Source organism: Drosophila pseudoobscura, chromosome X (genome assembly GCF_009870125.1).
Source record: "Drosophila pseudoobscura strain MV-25-SWS-2005 chromosome X, UCI_Dpse_MV25, whole genome shotgun sequence".
Classification (NCBI taxonomy): Eukaryota; Metazoa; Arthropoda; class Insecta; order Diptera; family Drosophilidae; genus Drosophila; species Drosophila pseudoobscura.
Window position 1 is genome coordinate 43988097 of NC_046683.1, and position 22473 is coordinate 44010569.

At 47.6% G+C, this 22473-nt stretch overlaps 5 protein-coding genes across 5 annotated transcripts; 1 reads left to right on the forward strand and 4 right to left on the reverse strand.

Moving 5' to 3' along the window:
- Nucleotides 1-9086: 9086 nt before the first annotated feature.
- On the forward strand, nucleotides 9087-11091 carry Cyp316a1 (Cytochrome P450 316a1). Its single transcript, XM_001353208.4, has 4 exons — nucleotides 9087-9542; nucleotides 9599-10031; nucleotides 10084-10634; nucleotides 10699-11091. Exons 1-4 carry the CDS (start codon nucleotides 9386-9388, stop codon nucleotides 11025-11027), a joined length of 1470 nt encoding a protein of 489 aa, XP_001353244.1. The 5' UTR covers nucleotides 9087-9385; the 3' UTR covers nucleotides 11028-11091.
- On the reverse strand, nucleotides 10989-13999 carry Cyp4d8 (Cytochrome P450 4d8). Its single transcript, XM_001353209.4, has 4 exons — nucleotides 13769-13999; nucleotides 12209-12662; nucleotides 11580-12139; nucleotides 10989-11514 (listed from the first exon to the last, which is right to left on the reverse strand). The coding sequence occupies exons 1-4, from the start codon at nucleotides 13923-13925 to the stop codon at nucleotides 11162-11164; spliced, it is 1524 nt and encodes a 507-aa protein (XP_001353245.3). The 5' UTR covers nucleotides 13926-13999; the 3' UTR covers nucleotides 10989-11161.
- A 1154-nt stretch (nucleotides 14000-15153) lies between these two features.
- LOC4813176 (carboxypeptidase B) lies at nucleotides 15154-16577 on the reverse strand. The gene has a single exon (XM_001353210.3). The coding sequence runs from the start codon at nucleotides 16538-16540 to the stop codon at nucleotides 15401-15403; it is 1140 nt and encodes a 379-aa protein (XP_001353246.2). The 5' UTR covers nucleotides 16541-16577; the 3' UTR covers nucleotides 15154-15400.
- A 621-nt stretch (nucleotides 16578-17198) lies between these two features.
- On the reverse strand, nucleotides 17199-18604 carry LOC6900394 (zinc carboxypeptidase-like). Its single transcript, XM_002134751.2, has 2 exons — nucleotides 17793-18604; nucleotides 17199-17727 (listed from the first exon to the last, which is right to left on the reverse strand). The coding sequence occupies exons 1-2, from the start codon at nucleotides 18569-18571 to the stop codon at nucleotides 17265-17267; spliced, it is 1242 nt and encodes a 413-aa protein (XP_002134787.2). The 5' UTR covers nucleotides 18572-18604; the 3' UTR covers nucleotides 17199-17264.
- A 2070-nt stretch (nucleotides 18605-20674) lies between these two features.
- Nucleotides 20675-21356, reverse strand: LOC4813315 (cuticle protein LPCP-23). The gene has a single exon (XM_001353211.3). The coding sequence runs from the start codon at nucleotides 21296-21298 to the stop codon at nucleotides 20690-20692; it is 609 nt and encodes a 202-aa protein (XP_001353247.3). The 5' UTR covers nucleotides 21299-21356; the 3' UTR covers nucleotides 20675-20689.
- Nucleotides 21357-22473: the final 1117 nt, after the last annotated feature.

The window sequence follows — 22473 nt, forward strand, 5'->3', positions numbered from 1 at the left end:
TAAGCTCCAATAGTAACATCGGAGACCAATTGAAGCATTTTCATTTAATGCCACTTAAATAGAAATGAATAGAAATTTTCAAATGACAAAATAAAGTATCAGCCACAGAATGGCGTATTCCAAAGCCAAATGAAATAATATTAGCCACACGGCCGTGGTGCGCTTCATGGAACAGCGACGACAGACAAAATGCATTTTTCATAAAGCAGACAGCGATACGTGTGTGTCTGTTGCGGGAGCGGGAGCGGGAGCTGGGAGGCCAGGAAGATGGGAAGCTGCTTTGTTTGGGGCTGAAGTTGGGGGCCAGCAACAGCAACGAGCTACCTGTAGACGTCTATCGACAGCCAGCGGCCACGGCAGAGAGCACAATGGAGGATGGAGGATGGAAAATGGCCGAGAGCGCAAAATGTCAACCGAAATTGCGATTGCGTTAAAACTCTATAAATACCAGAGTAACATGCGACAACAGCAACAACTGCGAGTCCGGCGAGGACATGCTGATGCGGCAGCAACACAATCTAATCCGGTTATTGCATTTTAAATGCGCTACAAGCTCTCACTCTGGTCGGTCCTGAGCAACACCAGGGATAGGGGCAGTGGCAGGGGCTGGGTCAGAGTAAGGAGCAGCGGCAGGAGCAGGATCCTGCTCACTCCACGCTCTCAATTCATTTTCAATTATTTTCCTAGGCAATTACTGCTGGCTGACATTTGAGCTCTGCGTTCAGTTTGCGTATGTTTTCCAAGAGAACATCTCGTTTCTTGAAAATCAGAATACACTATCTCCATATACTTTATAAAAAATACAAAAAAAAACGCAAGATTTGCCCTTTTTCAAAACGGAAACACTTTTCTACCGAACTGAAACGTAAACGCCTTTCTTTACAACAAAATGAATCTCAAGAGCAAAAAGAAAAAATATAAGACTTGTTGTTCGTGCCTTCTTTATAAATATTTGTTACCTAACCTAACCTAACATTTGGTCCTTAAACCATTGATAATTTATAATAATTGGTAATTGATAACAGAGGATGTTGTGCGCCTAACATCACTTAAGAAAATGTGCCACAAATTTGTGAAAACGGCAGCACGTTAAAACAAAAACGAAACTTTTTGGCTGAAAACGCAAAAGTAAGTGAAAACTGGAGCCTGCCTGGTTATACCATAAACGGTCATACTGATCTGCAGCTTGTAATGCGCTTATCTAGGAAGCCAGCCAGAACCAGAACCAGCACAGGCACAAGCACCACATGGAAGAAGGCCTGACCAAAACCCCGATTGCATGCCAACTCTTTCAAATTTTAATGCAATTTAACAGCATATTAAACAGCAGGAGTCTGCGGTCGGAAGCCACAATGCTGCCAGTCTGTTGGTGGGCGTGTATTTGTGTGTGTGGGAAAGAGTCCTGCAACAGTTGTTAGTGCTTGCCGCAAAATTTTACTGGAGCAGAGGGCGAACTTTCAAATGAAGATAGTAGTAGCAGGACCTCCTGCCTCCAGACCTGCTCTTGGCTGCAAGGTGAATAAGAAGCTGTTGAATGTATGTGTGTTAGTGCGAGTGTGAGTACCAGGGCATTGAGGGTATTCATGAACTGGTAGAATGGCTAATCAATTGCGCGCACATTGAGCACAAATCAAATTACAAACTTATCGCGTCCAACGATTTTTGCAGAAAACTTTTCAAGCTTTCCACTCTCCTCTTTTTCTGTTTGAGATCAACTTTTGCTCAATTTGATTTTTCAACAAAAAAGTAGAACTTTTCGTCTTTTTACCTGCCCTTTCGTGTGCGTCTATTCGTACTTTTGCTTGTCGTTAAACAAACTTATCCAATAAAACTTTTGTCAACATTGATTTAAGGCTAAAGAGGATGCATATTATAGGAAAAATGCGGGGTGGATGGACGGGGGGGCTGGGGAGAAAGAGTGGTAGGAAGCTGAAAAGCATTTGACATTTCGTTTTGCTCTTATCATGTGTCAAAAAATGTTAAGCGCAAAGGGACTCAGGCAGGGTTGTCATGTGTCCTGCATATTTATCTGAAAGTTTGTCTGAGAAGTGTAACCCCAGTTTTCTTTTGTTCGTTTCGTGCAAGAAAATCACAGTGTAGATAGACATTATCTAATGGATTCCATTGACTATTCAATGCAGCTGGCAACCCTGGCGCACACACACATGCTCTGACCCAGTCACACACCCACACCACGGGGCACGGTGCCCAACGCTTATTATGTGTGCTTAAGCCAGTTTTTGCCTTGTCCTCGAACAAACAGAAAGTGTTGGGGCATGCCGCATAAGTAGAGCAGTCCAAGACAAAGTTTTCCATTGCAACCTGATGCTGCTGCTGTCGTTGTTGCTGTTATTGTTGCTGTTGCTGTGGCAGGAATGCATTTACAGTTAGCTGACTGCTGTAGCTTCTCTTTATCCACTTCTACTTAATACTTTAATAGTTGCAAAAGTTTGCTCAGCACGGGCTTAAGTAGCTCTCCTCGCCGCTAGCCTCACCTCGCCTCGCCTCCGCTCGGACTCGGACTTGGACTAACTCGGTTTGTCTAGGGTAGTGCTTAAAATAACTGTAAAACTGCCAACATAAATCTGGCCGCAACATCTTTTATGTTGCCACTAGCCCGAAGTTAATGCCAGCCACGTGAGCATCTCCCGATTAAAGACTTAAAGTGCACTCGCACTCGACTCGCCTCGACTCCTCCACGAGGTGGAGGACAGTGGAAGCCCAGAGAATGAAGATTAAAAAGTTGAGCAGACAAACAACAAATTGACGCGTATCTTTTGCATATTGAATAAAAGTCAAATTGTGTTTGGCATATTAAGCGGGACTCAGTCGGAAATCGGAGTCTGAATCGAAAATCGAAAGCAAATCTCTGCCAAATCCCTGTCCTCCTTCTCATGGCCTCTGCTGTCCTGTTCGTCGGATGGGGAAAAGTGATTTTTCTTGTCGGACTTACGGCTTAGCGACGCAGCAGTTTTCACTGCAAATTCCGCGATTCTGGCCAATAAGTTTGAACAAGTCTGTGGGAGTCGGGAGTGTCTCCTGTCCTAGTTGGATGTCTTGAATATTATTCAAACTTGATGCCCAGAAAATGGTGGGGGAGTGCTTTAAATATTTTTGTTCTGTCATTTGATAATCTCTGCCATCGAATCTGCTCGCCTTTTAGTGGAATGCAATTTGGTTTCTTCATCGAATAACAACTGTTTGCTGGCTCTTTGTCCGACTCAACACTGTTGACATTTAATTACTCGCTTTTCGAGTATGCTTTATGGTAGCTATCGGCCATCGAAAATATGTAAAATAAATATTTTTCTGGCTTTCGCTGTAATTCAAGCTTATGGAATGTGTGCGCAGCTCCGAACAGGACACTGCGAAAACCGCAGTATTTTGTCAAATTTCATGAGCGGTTGAACGGCGAGGTGTGCTCCAAAATAACGTATTGTTAATGCAGGAACATAATATTGAATGCATACGTACAGTGTTCTCGGATTCAAATGAAAATGAGAACAATTGTGAAGTTTTCTTTTGTTTGTAACCTCTGAATCTACTCTCGGAGGACGAATGTTGTACACAAGGCAATAAATTGTATAAATATTCCATAGACAGGCAAAATGTACAAGTGGCAAGCGGCAGCCTGGACGCTAATGAGCCAAACGCAATGCAAATTGATAGCCCGTTTTTCAGCCACACCCTGTCCACAGTCCACACCGATGGCCTCTCCGTGGGCTGACTTAAGGGATTAGCATCATTATGCACAGTTTATTTGTTTAAATATATACATATTTGTGTGTGTGTGTTTGTGTGGGGGTGTTAAATGTAATTTCATGTAATTGTTTTTAATTTCCATGCATTTATAATTCAACATTCGCGTGGCGCTTAGAGGGCCGCGACTCTTCACGCTGGAGTCCCATGGAAAGCTCATTTGCGTTCCGGCTGCAGGCTATGAGTGTCCGTAGTGTCCTCGAGTCCTCCGTTTGGGGCACCGAGCTCCGACTCCGCTTGGGGGGAGGCTGGTGTAATTATGCAAATTTTTAATGAGTGTGAAAATTGCCTTTTCAAGCAACAAGTATTCGTGTCTTGGTCCGTGTTCTTCCACTGGGAGCTCATTGACAGCGGATAATTCCCTTTGACCCACAGCCCCAGAAGCCAGGAACCCATTTACCTTCTGAATCCTGCTGCTTCTGCTTCCTGATTGTGATTTCCGCTTCCTCCTCTCAAATCCTTCTCATGCGAGAGAGCTGAGCGGAGTTGACTGCTGGCATTTGCTCTTTGGATTTAAACAGATTTTGTCAAACTAAACATGAATTTGCACTTTTATTCACATACTCGCATGGCTGTGTGTTCGTCTGAAAGAGAGAAAAGCACGAGAGAGTGAGAGTGAGATGGGTAGAGAGGGAGAGTGTGACGAAAGCCGATTTGATGCCCTCTCACATAAGTGGTCCCCCCGCATTACGGTTAAGCCCTTTCAGACCCTGTTCCGCATATGGCGAAGAGTGAGCAGCGAATGGGTCTGAAATCGTACTCATCCAAGCTGTTAAATGGAACAATTAACAGGTTACAGAGGAGCGGATTTTCATGTGGTATGAGTCCCTCGCTTTAGTTGAATAAATGACGGTCGGGCGGATTTCAGCTCTTAAGGAGATCACGAAAGCTTGTGTCTATAAATATTATATTTAAGCAAGAAACATAGAAATAAAATGAAAGACAAACAAACTCCCAATCGAAGGAGATCCGGTACTGCGTATATAAAGAACCGTATGTGGATCCATGTACCACGGCGAGAAGACCGGCGAAGGCCCCAGTGGCGTGGGTGTGCATAAAAAGCCACCAGCAGTTCTCTTCTGGTCGCTACACTCTGACTTTCGATCTGCAAGCTCCATGAGACCGATTCTGCTAGGCAACAGCAGCTTTCTCAGCAGTGAACAGGATTCTAAGGCAGGATTCTTTCAGTGGATCCGCCTCCTTTTGACTACTTGCTAGACGAAGTGGTAGTCCGACCCAGATCACACGAAGACGTTTAAGGAGCTGCTGACCAAGAAGAAGGCACTAACTCGCTACCGACCTCAACACCAATCCCATTGGCCCAGACGGCAAGGAGCAGAGGCTTGAGGCTGCCAATGCTATCTACTCTTCTACGAACGAACCTAAATATATAAAGATATAGAAATATATCCATAAAATATATATTCTGCTAATCTGATAGATGATTATCAATATCGATCAGAATCGATGGCATGTATGGAAGGTACCTACAAGGTAACTGTCTTCTTCAATTAGCCAATACATCGGGACCCATACATATGTACATATATGAAGACACATATGTATGCGTGTACATTTATCCGTATATGTACCCACGAATAGTGTCAGAATGCAAATGCAGATTTTTAAGCCTTGCGGCAGCTTTTGCGCAAACAGATTGTAAACAAATAAATGCTGCCAGCAGACACACTTGTACACTCACTGCCACACACAGATGCCACACACGCATCCATATGCAGACATTGAGGGGTCAGCAGTGGTACACTGAGAAAAAAGAATGTTGGTAAATCAGAAATATACTCTCCAAATTGTCAGCAGATGGTCAGAAAGTCAGACCCCAGATTAAACGTTTTATTTGAATCATTCCTTCATATATTTCTCCGAGTGTAGCGTGGTCAGTTTCGTGCCTGAAATGCCGCTGGGGACATGGGCAGGCCAGCCTTGTTGCCAAAGTTATTTCATTCAATATTTTATTTTACATTCATTTTACTCAACATGGATATGGATTGTGAGTATGTATACATATACGAGTATTTATTCACACGCGTATGAGTATGTATAAATGTTCATTTGTACATATGTGTATGGCTGTAGTGCACACTTTGACTCTGGCGGAAACCTTTTCTACACTTAAGTGGTTAAATTGGCTGTGATAAATTGTTGCAGAGTCAAAGTTGTTGCCACAGCGGCGCTGCGGGGCGCCTCAAGTCACATGTGGAACGCGGCAGGGTGGGTGGCGCGATAAGCCCGCAAGGATATACTATGTATGTGCATAAAAGTAAGAGGCTCTGACTCCCTCTCTGACTCATCTGCTTATTCATGGAGTGCCGTGTGCCTGCCGTTGACAGTAATCATAACGCAGTCATCAGCTAGCATTATTACAGCTGCCTGACATATGACATCTGGGAACTGGGGATCTTGGTAGCATGGGAGCTTAAGCTACGAGTATGTAGGATAGTGGGCTATTAATATGCGAGTGTGTGGGCTAACAGCACACCCGAACCGGGACGAACCGAACCGCGCCGAACCGAACCCAATGTCATAATGGGCGATGGCTGATGGCTAATGGCTGATGGCTAATGGGAGGTGGGCGTGCCTGAGACTGATGGCATCCTTTTTGCGGCACTCGCGAATTAAATGTCTAGCCAAATGTAGTTTGTCTTGATTAAGACTGAGTCCCAGCGAGAGACCTTAAAGTTTCTAGCGAATTCCGACAATTTTCAACAATTTGCAGTTGCTCGAAAGTCGGTGGGAGCCCAGTAAGCAAATTTTCGCGCTTATCGCCCCACTCATATCAGACAATCTTGATGTGCATATCACTTTTATGGGCAATTCATGCAAAATGCTTCCTGGTGCCAGCAAACAGCGAGAAGCTACCGCCACCCGTACAACAATGCCAACATCGACAATGGCGAGAAATATTCCGGACCCACACGGTCTACCAAATACCCTGCATACAACATACGAGTAAATGGCCGTGATACAAATCATGCCAGTTTTGGAGTGGCTAAAATTAGGAAGTACTTTCATTAAACCCCTTTTCCTCCTTCACATGTTACCATATCTGAGTTATATATTCTTTGTTCCCGATAGGGCATTGTGTGTGTCGTATTGATCGACCACTCTCAGGCGGTTTTATGTCTTTTCCGCCTCAATTTTTTAGCGGTGACTAGTGGCGTGCCTCTCGCTGACAGCCCTCCTCCTGGCCATCGCCATCGCCATCGCCATCATCATCATCATCATCGTTGTCCTTGCTGCGGTGTCGTGTGTGTTCTCGTTTCTTTCTCTAACTTGCCGGCTGACCAACTGCATTTGCAATTTATAGGCGAATGTGCAGTGCGTTTCGAAAATATCAGCCAGCTGCATTTATGTTCTTAGTAAAGCCAATCTCTTTTCTATAAACTGCTTTAAATCCATCATTATATGGCCTTTTAGAGTATTTTTCGAATGTGTAAACCGTCTTAACGCTCTGAAACTCACTGTGACTGTGCATGTATCTGTGTATCTACCCATCTGGCGGTTTTTGTGCCCTTGGAGGACAGAGGCGAACAATGGGAATGTAAATTGTTGCTATGTCTTTGTTTTAATTTTTTCGCCAGCTTTCTATCCTGCTTTCCAGCCAGGAACTAGGCGCATGTTCTGGAGGCCTGTGAAAGGATTTGTATCCTGCTGCCGTTTTCGGTGCACCTTTTTCCCTTGTTTTTGCAATGCCATTTTTTGCGTAAACCGCAACAACATTCGGACTTTGGCTTTTTACTCGTACGAGTAGTTCGCTTAGTTTTCATTGTCACCGCTGTCGTCGTCGTCGTCCTGGTCGTCATCGTTGTCCTGGTCGTTGTCATAGCGCAGTCATCTAATTTTTTGTTCATTTGCATACGGGAGAACAGGGCCAGGATGTGTTTGGTGTTTGCTGTTTGCTGTTTGCTGCTTGGTGCTTTCTGTTGGTCACGTGGCTGTTGGCCATTGCACTCCGTTTGGGGCTCCATTCGAGTTGTTCATGACATTGACGTATGAATTCCTCATAAATACATGCAAGCACACACTCCAAAGTGCCGGGGATGGGGATATGGCCAACCTGGGAGTGCTCTATTCTAAGGTTCACCGACCCACAAAATCCCCAATAAAACTGGCTTCATTAGCCACCATTAGCCGGCTTTGTTTGCCCCAAAATGAAATTGGGCAGAAAAGTACTAGAGATACAAAAGCAGAGCTGTAGCTGTAGCTGTAGCTGAAGCTGGACACATGGCCTCCAGTGTTGGATGCGTGTGGTGTGTCATTAAAGTTTCATCAACGCCGCAAAATGAAAATGGAGCACTACACACAGCACTCAAGGCCCCTCAACTCCTCAACTGCTTAGCTCCTCAACTGCTGAGAAACTCTGAGCCCAGATCCCCAAAGGGCCGCAGGGCAGAATGGGAAGGCCGCCTGATATTGTCATTACATGCTTCAAGGATATTTCCTCTGTGGCGTAACCGAGGCAAATGTACTTTTGACAGTTCAACTCTGGAAAGGGTTGAGAGCTGACCAACCCTCGCCGTGACCCCGACAACCACAGTCCACAAAAGATTTGTTTGCCAGGACAACAGCTGCTTTTGGGCCCGGATAATGCCCGCTGGCCAAGTGGCAGCGGTCTAAGGGGAGACGTTCCCCCTCCCCTCCCCCAGACAATTGCCACAAATTGGTTGGTTTAATAGTTCTGAATCTGTTGCGAGTCCCCCATCAGCAGCAGCAGCAGCAGCAGCAATAAATGTTAGGTAAGTATTTAAATATTTATTAGCAAATTCCGTGCCACAATCTCGATGGTGTATCTTGTGTCTCGTATCTTACAGATGGCGCACACATCACGCCCCCATCTGCCTCCTCCTACTCCTGCGCCTCCGCTGGGTATTGGCAATTTTCGTCTTGGCCAATCAAGTTGGCTTGTTAGCGCGCATTCGATGTACATACATATTTTTACAGAGGTTACAGAGACACTCTTTTGATTAGCTCTGAAGAAGATTTTCGGGGTTCCAAAATTATCCTCGATCGTAGAAACCAATCTTCTGAGTAATTTCCCCTAGAATTGTGCCAGTAACAGTTTTAGAACGTTAATTTGAGTCGATTTACACAGCTTCCAGAAAACATTAAATTCGACCATTTATTCCTGCCATCATAGCAACATGCTGCTGGCTATGGCAACATGCTGACAAAACACTGGCAACATTCTGTGGAACGCATGTAGCAAATAATTTACACAACATTTTGTGGAACACAAACTGGAACGCATTTGAAAATTGTCATTGAAATATTACATTTTATAATAGATAAGGATAAGGATACTTATAGTTTAAACCCCCAGCTGCTTCTAAAATAAATTCACAGGCTTTTCTCAACTCAACATATTCTTCGACATATTTGTCCTATCGAGAAAAGTAAAAACTTTATGAACTGTCAAGGATTTCATCAAAATTCCATCCCTGGCTGGAACGATTTCACACATTAAATAAGTACACCGTTTGCCAGTGTTTTCCACCGATAAGAACTGCCAATTTTGGTAGGCACTTGAGAGATTAGTGACACCAATCGCAACGGCCATAAAGGGTTCGATTAGCATAGAGAGGAGCGGCTCCGTGGCACAGTTGCAACCATGATCTTGACCACCACATTCCTGTGCTTCTGCGTGGCATCGGCCATCAACTATTTCAGGACGCGCCGGCAGCGGTCGCTGATCAAGAATCTCGGAGGACCCTTCTCCTGGCCCCTGATGGGCGCGATGCACAAGCTGCTGTTCCTCAAGCCGCAAAGTAAGTGGCGCTGGAGGCTCCTGCTGAAACGTTTCTGTTCTGATTTGGCCTGTTAGATTTCTTCCAGCGTAGCCACGAGTATCTGGCCAAGTACGGAGCTGTGACCCGCCTCTGGGTCTTCCACAGACTCTTCATGCCACTGGCGGACCTCGAGCTGGCCAAACAAGTCCTGCAGAGCGAGCAACATCTGGAGACGGGCTATGAGCTGATGCGGCACTGGCTGGGCGGCGGCGTTCTCATGTGCGACAAGAACCAGTGGACCCAGCGTCACGGGCTCATAGGCAGCATCTTCAACAAGGGAAACATGCTGCCGCTGACGGAGCTGTGTCGCCAGCAGGCGGTGCTACTGCAGCTGACACTGGCGGACCATGCAGAACAACGCGATGTGTTCGATGCTTGGACGATTGTGGCACCCGCTGTGCGGGATCTGATGGTACTGACCACTTGCGGCGTGCGCCCCAGCGAGGGGTATTCCGAGGCCTTCACTTGGTGAGTGACGCGCCCCATAGATTCCTCTGAGAGCATCGCTTCTTTCCCTTAGCCTCACGGAGATCTACCGAAAGCGATTCCTGAGCTTGCAGTCGGTGAACCGCTTCACCTTCTGGGTCAGCTCTCCCCTATTACGGCGGCGACAGGCGCAACTCATCAAGCAACTGAATGACGAACACAAAGAGCACATCGATCGATTCCGAAGACTGCAGAAGCAGGAGGAGCAACTCAAGGCTGGAAACGTGGTGGTGGATCGCATTGACCCACTCCCTGCGCAGTGGCATCAATCACTGCTGGAGATTCTGCTGGCCGGCAACCATAATCCCGAAATCTCGGACGACGACATCTGTGCAGAGCTGAATACCTGCAACTATCTAGGATACTTGCTCTGCAGCTCGGCCCTCTGCTTCTCCCTAGTCACGATTTCCCGTCATCCGGCTGTTCAGCAGCGCTGCCTGGAGGAGCTACGGAAGGCTCAGAGAGAAGACCAGAGCTGGGACGTGCGACGGCTGCCCTACCTGGAGGCCGTGCTGCTGGAGACGCTGCGCCTCTACCCACCCCAAGTGATTGTCGGCCGCCACTTGACCGAGGATATGCCCTACAGTGAGTGCTCGTATGAATGAGATACGATATATCTTTGATCCGATTTTCGTATGATCCCCAACAGCTCATAGCGAGGTGGGGGACGGCACTCTGCCCTTTGGCGCCGAGATATATGTGAATCTCTTTGAAATGCAGCGCAACGAGGACCGCTATCTGAATGCGAGCCACTTTCGGGCGGAGAGATTTCTGGAGTCCCCGCCAGAGATCTACAGCTTCAGCATGGGTCCACGCTGCTGTCCGGCCAAGCAGTTCAGCATGGTGCTGCTCAAGACCCTGATCGCCCCAATCCTCTCAAACTTCGAGCTGCTGCCCTATGGAGATGCCCCTCGCCTCGACTTACGACTCTCTCTGGGCTCTTCTAATGGCTTTCAATTGGCTCTGAAGCCACGATAGGATCACAAGGATGGACCCGTTTAATAATACTGTTTAATATTTATGAATATATTTTGGAATGTAATAATGTAATAATAATGTAATGTAATAATGTAAATGCACGAATGCATCAGATCAACATCTGTTATACCTTTTCATTGTGTATCGTTGCGCCTGCGCATTCCCAACTGGAAGCCCGTGTCCGAGCGCAAGACAATGTTGATGACGCACTCGACGGGCTCGCCCAGCGGCAGCAGCTCGTACTCGCGCACGATCTTGGCCAGCATCATCTTCATCTCCAGCTGTGCAAACTTCTGGCCGATGCAGTTCCGTGGCCCGGCGCTGAAGGGGATAAAGGTGAAGGGCGAAAATCGCTCCCCGTTCTCGTGTCGTTCGGGGATGAACTCTTCGGACTGGGGGAACTCGTTTTTGTTCCGCTGCATGCCATAGATTCCGATGAGAAACTCAGACCCGGCCGGAATAACGCCATCGCCGTACTTGGAGTGGCCTGCAAGCAGATGGGGAGCAGTACAGCCTGGAGAAAGCACTCTATTTAGTCTACTTGACACCTACTGTACTTGAAGTCCGTTTGCAGCTTTCGTCCCACCAGGGGCACGGGCGGATACAACCTCAGCGACTCCTTAATAACACACTCCAGGTACTTCATCTCGTTTAGATCGCGGATGGTGACGGGCCGCTTGCGATCGGTTCCTATGACCCGGAGTATCTCCTCCAGCATCTTCTCCTGCACCTGCGGATGACGCGCCAGCACGTGCAGGCAGAAGGACAGTGCGCTGGTGGTGGTGTCATGACCTTCGAACATGAAGGTGTCCACCTCCTCGCGGATCTCGTCATTGGTCAGCGGCCGCCCATCGACAGTGGCCAGCAGCAGTACATCGAGCAGGGCCATCCGTCGCTTTCTGCCCACATCGTCGTCGGGAGACGGGCTCAACTTGGACCCCTGCTGCTCCTCGAGTGTCCGCCGGCGCTCCTCTATCACCTTGGTGGTAAAGTCGTGCATGGTGCGGATGAGCTGCGTCTGACGCCACTTCATGTACGGGTGGGTCAGCGTGAAGAGCAGCTCCACCTGCAGGTAGACGGATATGAAGCGCCAGCTCAGCAGAGCAGTGCACCTGCAATCAGAGACTAATCAGTTGGAACGGGGTTCTCTGCTCTCTTTGAGGATGGATGGATGGACTCACTCGTTGACTGCCTCCGCGTACGGAGTGCTCTCCGCAGCCTGGGCGTGGATTTTAGTGCCCATGGCAGTCTCCGCAATGATGTCCAGGGCTGCCATGCAGACGGGCCGGTAGACGTCGAAGGTCTGGCCATTGGCCCGAGGGGCCAGGCGCTCCACACAGACGTTGGACTGCTGGTCAAAGACCTCCACGAACTGTTCCAGTATCGAGAAGTGGAAGGTGGGTGTGATGATCTTGCGGCGCTGATGCCACACCTTGCCGTCGCTCAGGAGCAGCCCATTGCCCAGCCACTTTCCCAGGACCCGGTACACGGGATGCTTCACCAGATGCTCCTGGCTGCTTAGCAGCTGCTCGTTGATCTCGGAGTCGGCGCTCATTATCAGCAGGCGGTTCAGAATCCACACCCGCTGCAGCGGTCCATATTTGCGCATATTCTCACCGCTTACTTTGATGAAGGCTGCGGTTGGAGAAGAGCAGGAAAAAAACATTGATGATAACTTTTAATCGCTCAAGGCAGCGTTATCATTAACTCTTTAGTCCAAAGATTTTTGAAGCTCATAAATAATTATTAACAGTATTAATAGATATGCATATGTGTTCCATAGTTCCCCAGAACCACTTCTGGGGGGATATAGCCGAAACTGAATGCAAATATGATAAGGTACTGGGCTCAAGTGGCTGTTTAAGTGCTATTTACTGAAAACATAAACACCTCTTAATCTGCACTGAATGTTTGGCACAAAAAAGTATTTTTAAAGTAAGATTAAATGTTTGCATGATAAAGGCAGTTGGTATATATTTGTTTCATGTTTATGGTTCCAAGTGCATTGATACTGGTATACCAATAATTACAACAGAAGCTAAGGGTAGTGTTGCGAATTCCTTCAAACCAATTGTAAGTCCCAAGTTCCATATCCGCTCAAAGGAATCCGCCCTATTTGCAGATCTCCAAGATTGCCCTGAAATCTGGGGTTAGTTTTTTGTCTGACAGCATCAATAAGTAATTCATTTCATTCTCAGAATATTGCCTAAAGTATTGTGTGTATGGGTAGACCATTCGTTCATTCAATTAGAATCGGCGATTCAGTAGGTTATGGGAAGATTAGCAGCATTATCGTATTGTTCTAGGAAGCTTCCAAAAACCAAGAGAGCATGAATTCCAAAAAGAAACAAGAGTTATAAAAAAAGAGAATCTTATCTGGATTACACTTAGCTCTTATCGGTTAAGAGAGAGCAAGAGAACAAAACAAATGAATGAATATGCTCACTATGCAGCAAAGCGTAGATTGATCTGTCTCTCTCCCTCTCTCTCTGTCAAGTGATATGCAATAAATAGTACATTTCAAAGTGTGCTCGTAAACAATTGAAAACTTTTTGTGGTTTTGTAATTGCTTTTCGCGTTCGCGTGCATCAGCGGAAAAAGGGAGAATGTGGATGGAATGGGGTGGACCTTAATCAGCGATCTACCCCCTACAAAATTCAGTTTTGATTCGGTTTTGAGAGCACTTCATCGGTTATCGTTTTTACAGACAAAACATTATTACGATCGATTTAATTACATACTCTTTGGGTTCATGCTGGACATGATGTGCAGGGCTCCCAGCAATGGGGGGCACATGGGTCCCGGCAGATTGGACACGGCCCGGCGACGCTCCGCCTGGCCGCGATGGACGAGCCAGCCAACGGCCACCAGCAGTAGGACCAGCACCAGCAGCAGCATTTTGCACTCTGACTCGAACAGACGATCCGCGGATCGGATAGGCCTGCAAGGCGCACTTCGACTACGACTACGACTACGATTACGATTGCCAGTGCGAGTATCTATCTAATCGGAGTCCGATTCGAATGTAAAACAAAGTGCATGCCACTCAGACCCAAACCGATAATTGAGCGGCACTTGTGCTAATCTAACCGGACTACCAGTATCTTGAGCAAGTGTAAGTAAATGGCACGATTACTTATGTTAATTATTCTCGATTCAGTGGCGATTGCCTGGCCCGTCGCGCGATAACGAGGAGTCCGTTCCCCCGGGGCTCATTGGCAGCGTGGGTTTTGTGGGGCATTTGGCCAGGAGTCGTGAACTTTTTTTGAAGTAATTTCCGTTAGAGACACTCGTGCGGAAATTAAAACATTTGCCCTGACCTGACCTCCAGAATGGAGGGCGGTGGAGGTAACAAATGGATGGATGGGTATACAATTGGATAGATGGACGGTCAGCTGCCGGAGCAGCCTTCGAAAAAACTAATTAACAGCAGTTTCCTGGCCCAGGCAACTTTGACTTTGTAATGGCTTTTTATTATTTTTAAAATACTCGTACCTCGTACCGACCAGTATCTGTATCTACGGGATGGGAGAGAGTATAACTGTGGGCTGCGACAGGCGGCGGTCAATTGTAGACAGAATGTGAATTTTCAATTTTCACAATGACTTTTATAAATAAAATCCTTGGATATCTCGTTTCGCATTCGTTTCAGTCTAGGTCTTTGTCTCGATTTCTGTTTCTGTTTCTGTTGCTTCGCTGCATCGGACAGAAAGATTTTCTGCATTAATTTTGCATATTAAAAATGCAATTTGTTGCGTTAATTGCAGCATGTGAAATGCATCCGACAATGCCAGTGATATGCAAGTCCACCGTGTATGTACATACGTACATGCAATAAGTACATATGTACATATCCACCAGACGAAGCAGCCAAGTCACGTTGATAGACGAGCAGACAACGCGGCGTATGCGTGTTCGTATTGCGAGAATCGACTGATGAAGTGAATAAGGGAAGTGAGAGACGGGGAAGACGGGGAAGAGGATGAGACAGCCCATGGATGGATATTGAAATTATTTCAAAGAACCCCAGAGAATCCAATGCCGAAAATTTACAGATTTTCGGGGGGAATTTTAAACTTAAAGTTTTGTGAATTCCCTTGCCCTAAAAAAACAAACATTTGTATAAAACTTGTGTATTTGTGCAGTGTATGCATAATAGTTAAACGGCTTTATTTGCAAATTAAGTGTTTTAACAACATGCAATGCAATCGTTATGCATTCGATGGATCATTTCAAACCAGTTTCAGAGCTCGAACGTAACTAAATTTATACAAAAATCTGTGGAGGCAGCTTACAGCACACGGTGGTAATATTCTCTTTAAAAAAAACAACACCAGTCTTTCTTTTTAATTATAGAAAACATATTCAATTATTTAACTAGTTAAATGGCTGGCTACGTATGCCAAAAGTGTGCTCAGTAAACCAACAAGGATGTTTAAGTCCTGACTCCCTGGCGCCCTATTGCTGACAGGTTTTCTTTGAATCGCAGGTATGGCTCTCCCGGGTGGATACTTCTCAATGGCCTTCTCGGCCAGCGCGCGTATCCCTACCCAGGTCTCTGCCGTCAGCCTTCGGATGGCCGTGGGCGGTGGAAAGAACTTGTACTCCACACCAAACGCCAGGCCTGACATCTCGAACACAAAGGACAATGGAAAGCCGACCTTAAAGGCGTAGTCTAGACTCGTACCGCCCACCATTCCGCCGTAGTAATAGGCCTGCTTTGGCTTGATTTGTGTACCCGTTTCCCTCAGTATCCTGTCCGTTGCGAACCGAGCAATCTCCTTGAGCTCGTGATGGTTCCTTGTGGGGGAGGACTCGTATACCCACGGATAGAACATCGATCGGTTTGCGGTGTGCAGGGACAGGTACATTGTGCCACTCCCGTTGTCTACCAACTCATGCATTATGTCCCGCACTAGGCGGGCCTCCGCCTCGGAGAACGGCTCGCTGCCGGCGTAGGATTCGGTGCAGGGATCTGCCAGCTCGGAATATCCCTGCCCCCAGGCCACATCGAAGTTGCGGTTCAGATTGGTCCCGAAGCACTGCCTGCCGTTCGGGGAGCGGTTATTGCGCCACCACCTGTCTGAGTTGCGAGAGAACTCGTAGCCATCCGGATTGGCCAGCGGCAGTACGATCCAGTTAAAGTTCTTCAGTAGATCGGCGTTCTCCGCGAAATTGACCACGAGCTGGTGGATGGCATAGAGCGCGGCCATGGGGGTCATCCATTCTCGGGCGTGCAATTCTGCATCCATAAAGATTGTTCTCTTTCCCGGCACCCCATCGCCGTTCGATATGGTTATCGTCTTCAACATGCGGTTCTCATAGGTCCGGCCTGCATCCTTCAAAAAAACCCGATTTGGGTAGTCCTTCGCGAGGGTATCCAAGTAATCCATCACCCCCTCGTAGCTGTAGTAATGGCTCAGATCCAGTTCTGGCGATCCTACGTTCCCCAGAGTCGCCGAGGGGTCGACGCTGGCCACGAACAACATTATCGCACACAGAGCTCTCCGCATGTTTCCAGAGAACGAGAAGCAGCGGAACTAGCTCTGTCCTCGATCATCAGCGCTATATATAGCATCGTTCGCCGATGACTGGGCATCAGGAGAGACATCAGCTTGAGGTCGAAGCTGCAGTTACCCTCGACACTCGAATGGAAATATCAAAATACTACCATTCATAATTAATATGTCTTATCTGATTGATTAATATTATAGTCCTTGTCTTTAATCAGCTGTAGAGCAAACGAGAGTCAAGTCCAATATCCCCTGGACACTAGAGCTCACTTTTAATCAAATTGAATTCACCAGAATTTCACAACGGCTTCTTATTTAAAGTTGGACTCTGGCAATTGATAAGACTGTAGATGAGTTCCCATGAATTTTCTCGCGGGGAAAGTGAATGCCGATTCATACTTATATGTTTATATATTTTATGTCCATAGCTATAGCTTATTCTGATGTAATTTGCAAAGTATAAATCCAATTCGAACAGGTTGAGTTTATCCGACGATGCAATGTGGCGTTTGGCAGGCGCGTCACTCGCTCGAGCATCGAAAGAGAAATCAAATACATTGGAGTTTTTCCAATCTCTCTGAGAGCAAATTCAAAATCACATACAATCATAAATTCCATTGCCCTCTACTTGTATGCGTTTGATAGTTTCTTATTTGTTCTTTATTCGTAATTCTAAATATTAAAAAAAAAAAATTTTTTTGGAGCTGATCAGTGATTATCTCTACTACATCACTGCCAAGGCCAGATATGCCAGAAGCGCACTGAAAGTGGCTGCGGGAAGACCAAAGCTCCCATCTACAGATGGGGCATCATTCGTGGCTGGGGCACATGTCGAATTGGCGTGTTTCGAGCCATCAGATGGTGGACTGGTGGTATTGGAACTGCTTTTACTGGGGCTATACATTTCGAGCGCCCCCAACGCCAGATGCATGACTCCCTCCCAACCCTCCATGGCCTGATGGGTGATGAAGGTGGTTTTGCTTTCAGCCTCCGCCCTCATCTCGGGCATCTCAAAGGCAAATAGCAATGGGATGCCGACTTCGTAGGCGTAGTCCAGGCTGGTGCCGCCAACACCGTCGTATCCATAGGCCAGGCTGGGGACGTACACCGACCTCGTCTTTTCGAATATTGCGCCACTGGCCAATTGAGCTATAGCATGGAGGAGCCCATCCGCCTTGCCTGTCTTCCTGAAGTGAGAGAGAGCGAGAGAGATAAAAACTGAGCCAATTTCGAGGTTTAATATAGAACTTACGTATCGAAGACTGAAGGATAGAAGATCGACTTGTTCTCTGTGTGCAGAGTTATGTAGAGGAACTCGCGTTTCGTCTCCACCAGATCTCGCATGAGACTACCGACTGCCAAGGTTTCCAACTCGGAGAATGCGGAGCTCCCTGGATAGTATTGGCTGTGTGTTGGGGCATATTCCGTCAAGTTCCAGTGCGTGTCATAGTTGCGATTCAGATTGGTTCCGTACTGGCCCCCGTGCGGGGAGCGGTTCTTCTGCCAGAGCTTGAGTTTCTGCTCCAGCGAGTACGTGTAGCCATCCGGATTGACCATGGGCAGGACGTACCAGTCACAGGACTCTAGGAGTCTGGCATGCGCATCCTGATTCACCACCAGCTCGTGTACAATCTTCAGGGCCACTGTGGTGGTTATCCATTCGTTGCCGTGGGTACCCGCATCCAGCAGGATGACCTTCTTTTCCGACGTCCCCTGCCCGTCCGAGATCTTCACGAGCTCAACGGATCGGTTCTCGTAGGTGGTGGTCAGCGACTGGCGGGTCACTGTGCAACAGTAGGCCTGGCTCAGGTTTCTCAGATACTCCATCATGCCGTTGTAGCCGTAAAAGTCCTCCAAGTTGAGTGCTGGTGTTGGTTCATCCTCCAAGTCGAGTTCTGTTTCATCTTGCAAGCCGAGTGTAAATGTTGGTTCATCCGCCCAGTCGACTGTTGGTGTTGCTTCATCAGGATTGGGCAAGTCCATGGCGGCTGCCACAGCGATGCAGAAAAGGAGACACACAACTCGCCACATGCTGCCACAAAGTTCGACCAGTTGCACTGACTTGCTTCCTTCATGTAGCAGCCCTTATATAGGCTTGTGTCGCGCAGAAACTATGTAATCGTATCAGCATGCACTAAATATCCAACTTGGCATGAGTCCGTCAGTTTTCCAGGGAATGCGAGATCTGCTCTGGCTGAATCAGTGGAATCGCCAATAGACTCATCGTGCGTATGCGAATGCATATATCCGCCAATGACTAATCCTTTCCCACCCGCACAGCCCCAAAGATATGTGTATCTATGACAAGATCCTCGAAAGCCTCACTGTATCTTCTTGTATATGAAACACTTTCAGCGTACGATCCACTAATTGAGATAACATTTTCTAGGTTCTCCGGAACAAGCCGGGAATGTTAAAGAAGTTGTCTCTATTTCGTACATTTTTGTGCTCCAGTTTTATCTCGGATTACGGCTTTGCCATTTTGCGGTTTAAAAAGCCATTAAAAAATGTAATTATGTTGATAAATACGTCTTACTGGGCATTTTTTTGCATTTTTATTTTGCCGGCTTTCCTTTTGGCCGTGGCGGCGATGTGGATGGCGATGCGAATGGTCATGGGGCCATGCTGGCCGTGATGGCCATGAGGATCCGGACAAGGACGGAGCAAACTTTAGCCGCAACAACTAAACAAAAACAGCAACTGACAGCACGGCCTTTCTTCATCTCTGCTTTCGCGCTCTCTCCCCGGAGTTTTTGTTGGCTGTTTCAACTTTTGAGCCAACAATTTACTTGCCTTGGCCCGGGCCAGGCAAATATTTTATCATTGCGCCTTTTAGCACTCAAGTGGCGGACAAAAGTGGGGGCTTCTGGGTATCCCGGACTATTGCATTTAAGCGGAGTTTATGGCTTCATTCTGCCATTTGCTCATTTTTTCAATTTGCCTCGCCAAAGGGAGACAACAGTGCCCTCCAACAGTGGCTGGACCCCATTCTGGTAATCATTTTGGCCATTACTTTGATGGCCAGCTAATGAAGCTATCATTTATGCAAAACTATGTGGAAAAAACTTTGAACACAAATTGACTATTGACTCTCACGGCGATGGTCGGGGCTCTGTCCTTAGATCATTCTTTGCAAAATTAATGAGGCTGCAAAAATGTGATTTCAATTTCCAGATTACGCCACTCGAGCAAAGCAGTTGTCCAGGTGCATAATTTACGAGGGCAGGGGGAAATATTATTAGTTCATAAGCTGTGTCAGTCGATGGCAGCATCCTGATTCCTGATTCCTGCTGGCTGCTGGCTGCTGGCTACCGACTGCTTCCTATCCTGCTCTCTCGGAAAGGTCCTTGGACTGCGAGCCATGCGAGTCACGTAGCCTCCATGTCCGATTTTTAAGTTTGCGCTGCACAAATCACGTACCCCACTGGCTTTCCATTCCCATCCGACTGGCCCGCAACCAGGCACGGACCGAACAAGGACCCAAGCTAATGTCCTACTTGGGGCTATTTGTAGTGCACTTTGTGTGGATTTTTATGATTTGTTTACGCAGCCTCCGAACGTGGGCGATAAGCACGGAGCGGGCCGCAGGCAGGAGCATCCGGAGACCAACTCCTAGCCAAGCGAAGGACTCGTGAGCCAGGTCCACCGGGATGCGGACGGAAATGTGAAAAGATTCCTACATTTACATCTGAGATATGTCGCTGAACCACGTCACAGTAGGGTATGAAGACAAAAACATATCAGCATTGCGATCTACGAATACAAGATGCATTTCTCTGTACTCTACTATAGCTCTTTTGAAAGCACTTGTGAAAGATGAATTACCCCATACCTGAAGTTTACATTGAAGCTATGGGACTGTTGTCGAGATACCCATTTCAATTAGTTGCAATCAAAGTTTGAAATCTATCTTTTCGGATGGAATGTAGAGCGGGCATTTGAAAGCTCGAAGTTCGAGAACACTTATGAGATATTTTCAAAGGAGCTACGTATATTGTGTTCCAAAAGCTATCGATTGCAGTTTCATTCCTGCAAATCCATCCCTCATCAAAGGTACTCTTACTGAGAAAAATCTTCAACGAATTTCTTTCAACGCACGATTTAATTATTAAAATTAATTTAACAACTTAGAGAAGAGAGATGAGTCCCTTAGAATCCCCAATGGGTGCCGAAGCCATCGAAGCTCATGTGGGAAACGGACTCTGCCGGTGAGTAGTGGATGACGGCGGGCTGAGCTTGGTGATAGACTGAAGCCTGAGGAGCAGCCTGATGGTAGACAGAGGCCTGAGGAGCTGCCTGATGGTAGACGGCGGCCTGAGGAGCTGCCTGATGGTAGACAGAAGCCTGAGGAGCTTCCTGGTGGTAGACATTGGCCACAGGAGCTGCCTGGACAGCCTGATGATAGACGGCGGCCTGAGGAGCTGCCTGGGTGAAGAGCTGAGGCTCAGGATGGGCGTGGTGGTTGTAGACAGCAGCTGGAGCTGGGGCGGCGTAGGTCACAGTCTTGGCAATCGCCGGCTGGTAGACATTGTTGCTGATGCGAGTGTCCTGCTTGTGCACCTGGGAGTACGGTGTGGCCACGGACTTGGCGTAGTGCGAGACGGTGCCGTCGAAGCTACGCACCACGTTCTGCTGGGTGTGGGCCACGGCGTGCTCGTCGCCGTAGTAGCCGATGGTCGGCTGGGCAATGATGCCGGCCCAGGCGGGGGCCAGGATAAGCAGCAGGGAGGCGGCAAAGCTGAGGAACTGATGGGCCATGTTGAAGCTGTGGGATATCTGTAGCAACTGTTGCCATTTGGGTCCGCTGCTGGGGCATATATAGGAGGCAGGCAGCATATGGCCCACAGCAATGGCAATTACTCATAATGTTCCCGCCCGCACTGCCGCACGGCCTAAACCCGTTTGCAATTGGGCTTTGCGTGACTTTCAGAAATCCATTTCTCGATCTCTTGATCGTGGCAAATCAATTCAGCATTGACAGCCGAAGCCACAGCCAGAGCCGCAGCTACAGCCACAGCCATCGAGGCTCGGAGCAAGTGTGGCATGTGCTGGAGAAGGGCGTGTCGTCGACCCAATTACCGAAATTCACGTCTTTGCCTAGGCATTGCATAATGCTCGGGCCTGGCCTGTTGTCCTAAGGTCGGCGCACTTGCTCCACATTCCACGGCTGGCCACGGCGATGGCGATGGCGATGGCGATGGCGATGGCTATGGCGATGGAGCTGGAGATGATGTTGGGAGGCGGCAGCTCACCGCTGAAGGGCCATCAAGTGCACGGCATTGCCCAAACATACAACGGCCAGCACAATTTATGGCCCGTTGGAGATGCATTAACGACGCAGCCAAATTGTTAATGCATTTTCCGTTTCGTGTGCTCTTCAAGCCTTTCAATCGGACCAACGGATACCGGATAAACATACGGCTATATGTACGAGTACGTACGTGTGTGTAACAAACAGAACAACAATGTAGCAGAATTAAGTAAAATCTGTGGGGCTTTCACTGCTGCTGCTCCTCTAAGAAGTCGGTCATGAAAGTTCTTTCACAGATGCGGAACACCATCGGATGCTAGATCAACTTTTGCTATTCCTTCCGTAGCCATCTTCTTCTGAAGCGTCCAGCTCTGGCGTTGATGTTGCCACAGTATTGCCGTCTCCTGTCCATAAAATCGTTCGTTCAGCCCCCAATTGAGTCATAATGCAATTGGCAAACGTCAAGAAAATGTTGTTAACTTGGCCAAAAAGCAACAAAAGGCACAGGGATTGGGAGTGGCAGTGGCAGTGGGAGTGGGGGTGTCAGAGAGGGTGAACGATGGATGGATGGAAGCGCGCTTGTTTGGGGGACATTGTTGCCCTGACCGTTGCCGCTAGCCGGAAAAGACGGAAAAGTTTTTCGCAATGAAAATGACACACAAATAGCATCAACATCTCGGCA

Coding starts and splice junctions, on each gene's coding strand:
- LOC4813315 (XM_001353211.3), bottom strand. CDS start 21,298: ATGGCCCATCAGTTCCTCAGCTTTGCCGCCTCCCTGCTGCTTATCCTG.
- LOC4813176 (XM_001353210.3), bottom strand. CDS start 16,540: ATGCGGAGAGCTCTGTGTGCGATAATGTTGTTCGTGGCCAGCGTCGAC.
- Cyp316a1 (XM_001353208.4), top strand. CDS start 9,386: ATGATCTTGACCACCACATTCCTGTGCTTCTGCGTGGCATCGGCCATC. Junction 9,543..9,598: donor GCTGTTCCTCAAGCCGCAAA/GTAAGTGGCGCT, acceptor TTGGCCTGTTAG/ATTTCTTCCAGCGTAGCCAC. Junction 10,032..10,083: donor TATTCCGAGGCCTTCACTTG/GTGAGTGACGCG, acceptor TCTTTCCCTTAG/CCTCACGGAGATCTACCGAA.
- LOC6900394 (XM_002134751.2), bottom strand. CDS start 18,571: ATGTGGCGAGTTGTGTGTCTCCTTTTCTGCATCGCTGTGGCAGCCGCC. Junction 17,728..17,792: donor TATCCTTCAGTCTTCGATAC/GTAAGTTCTATA, acceptor CTCTCACTTCAG/GAAGACAGGCAAGGCGGATG.
- Cyp4d8 (XM_001353209.4), bottom strand. CDS start 13,925: ATGCTGCTGCTGGTGCTGGTCCTACTGCTGGTGGCCGTTGGCTGGCTC. Junction 12,140..12,208: donor TACGCGGAGGCAGTCAACGA/GTGAGTCCATCC, acceptor CTCTGATTGCAG/GTGCACTGCTCTGCTGAGCT. Junction 11,515..11,579: donor GCAAACGGACTTCAAGTACA/GTAGGTGTCAAG, acceptor ATCTGCTTGCAG/GCCACTCCAAGTACGGCGAT.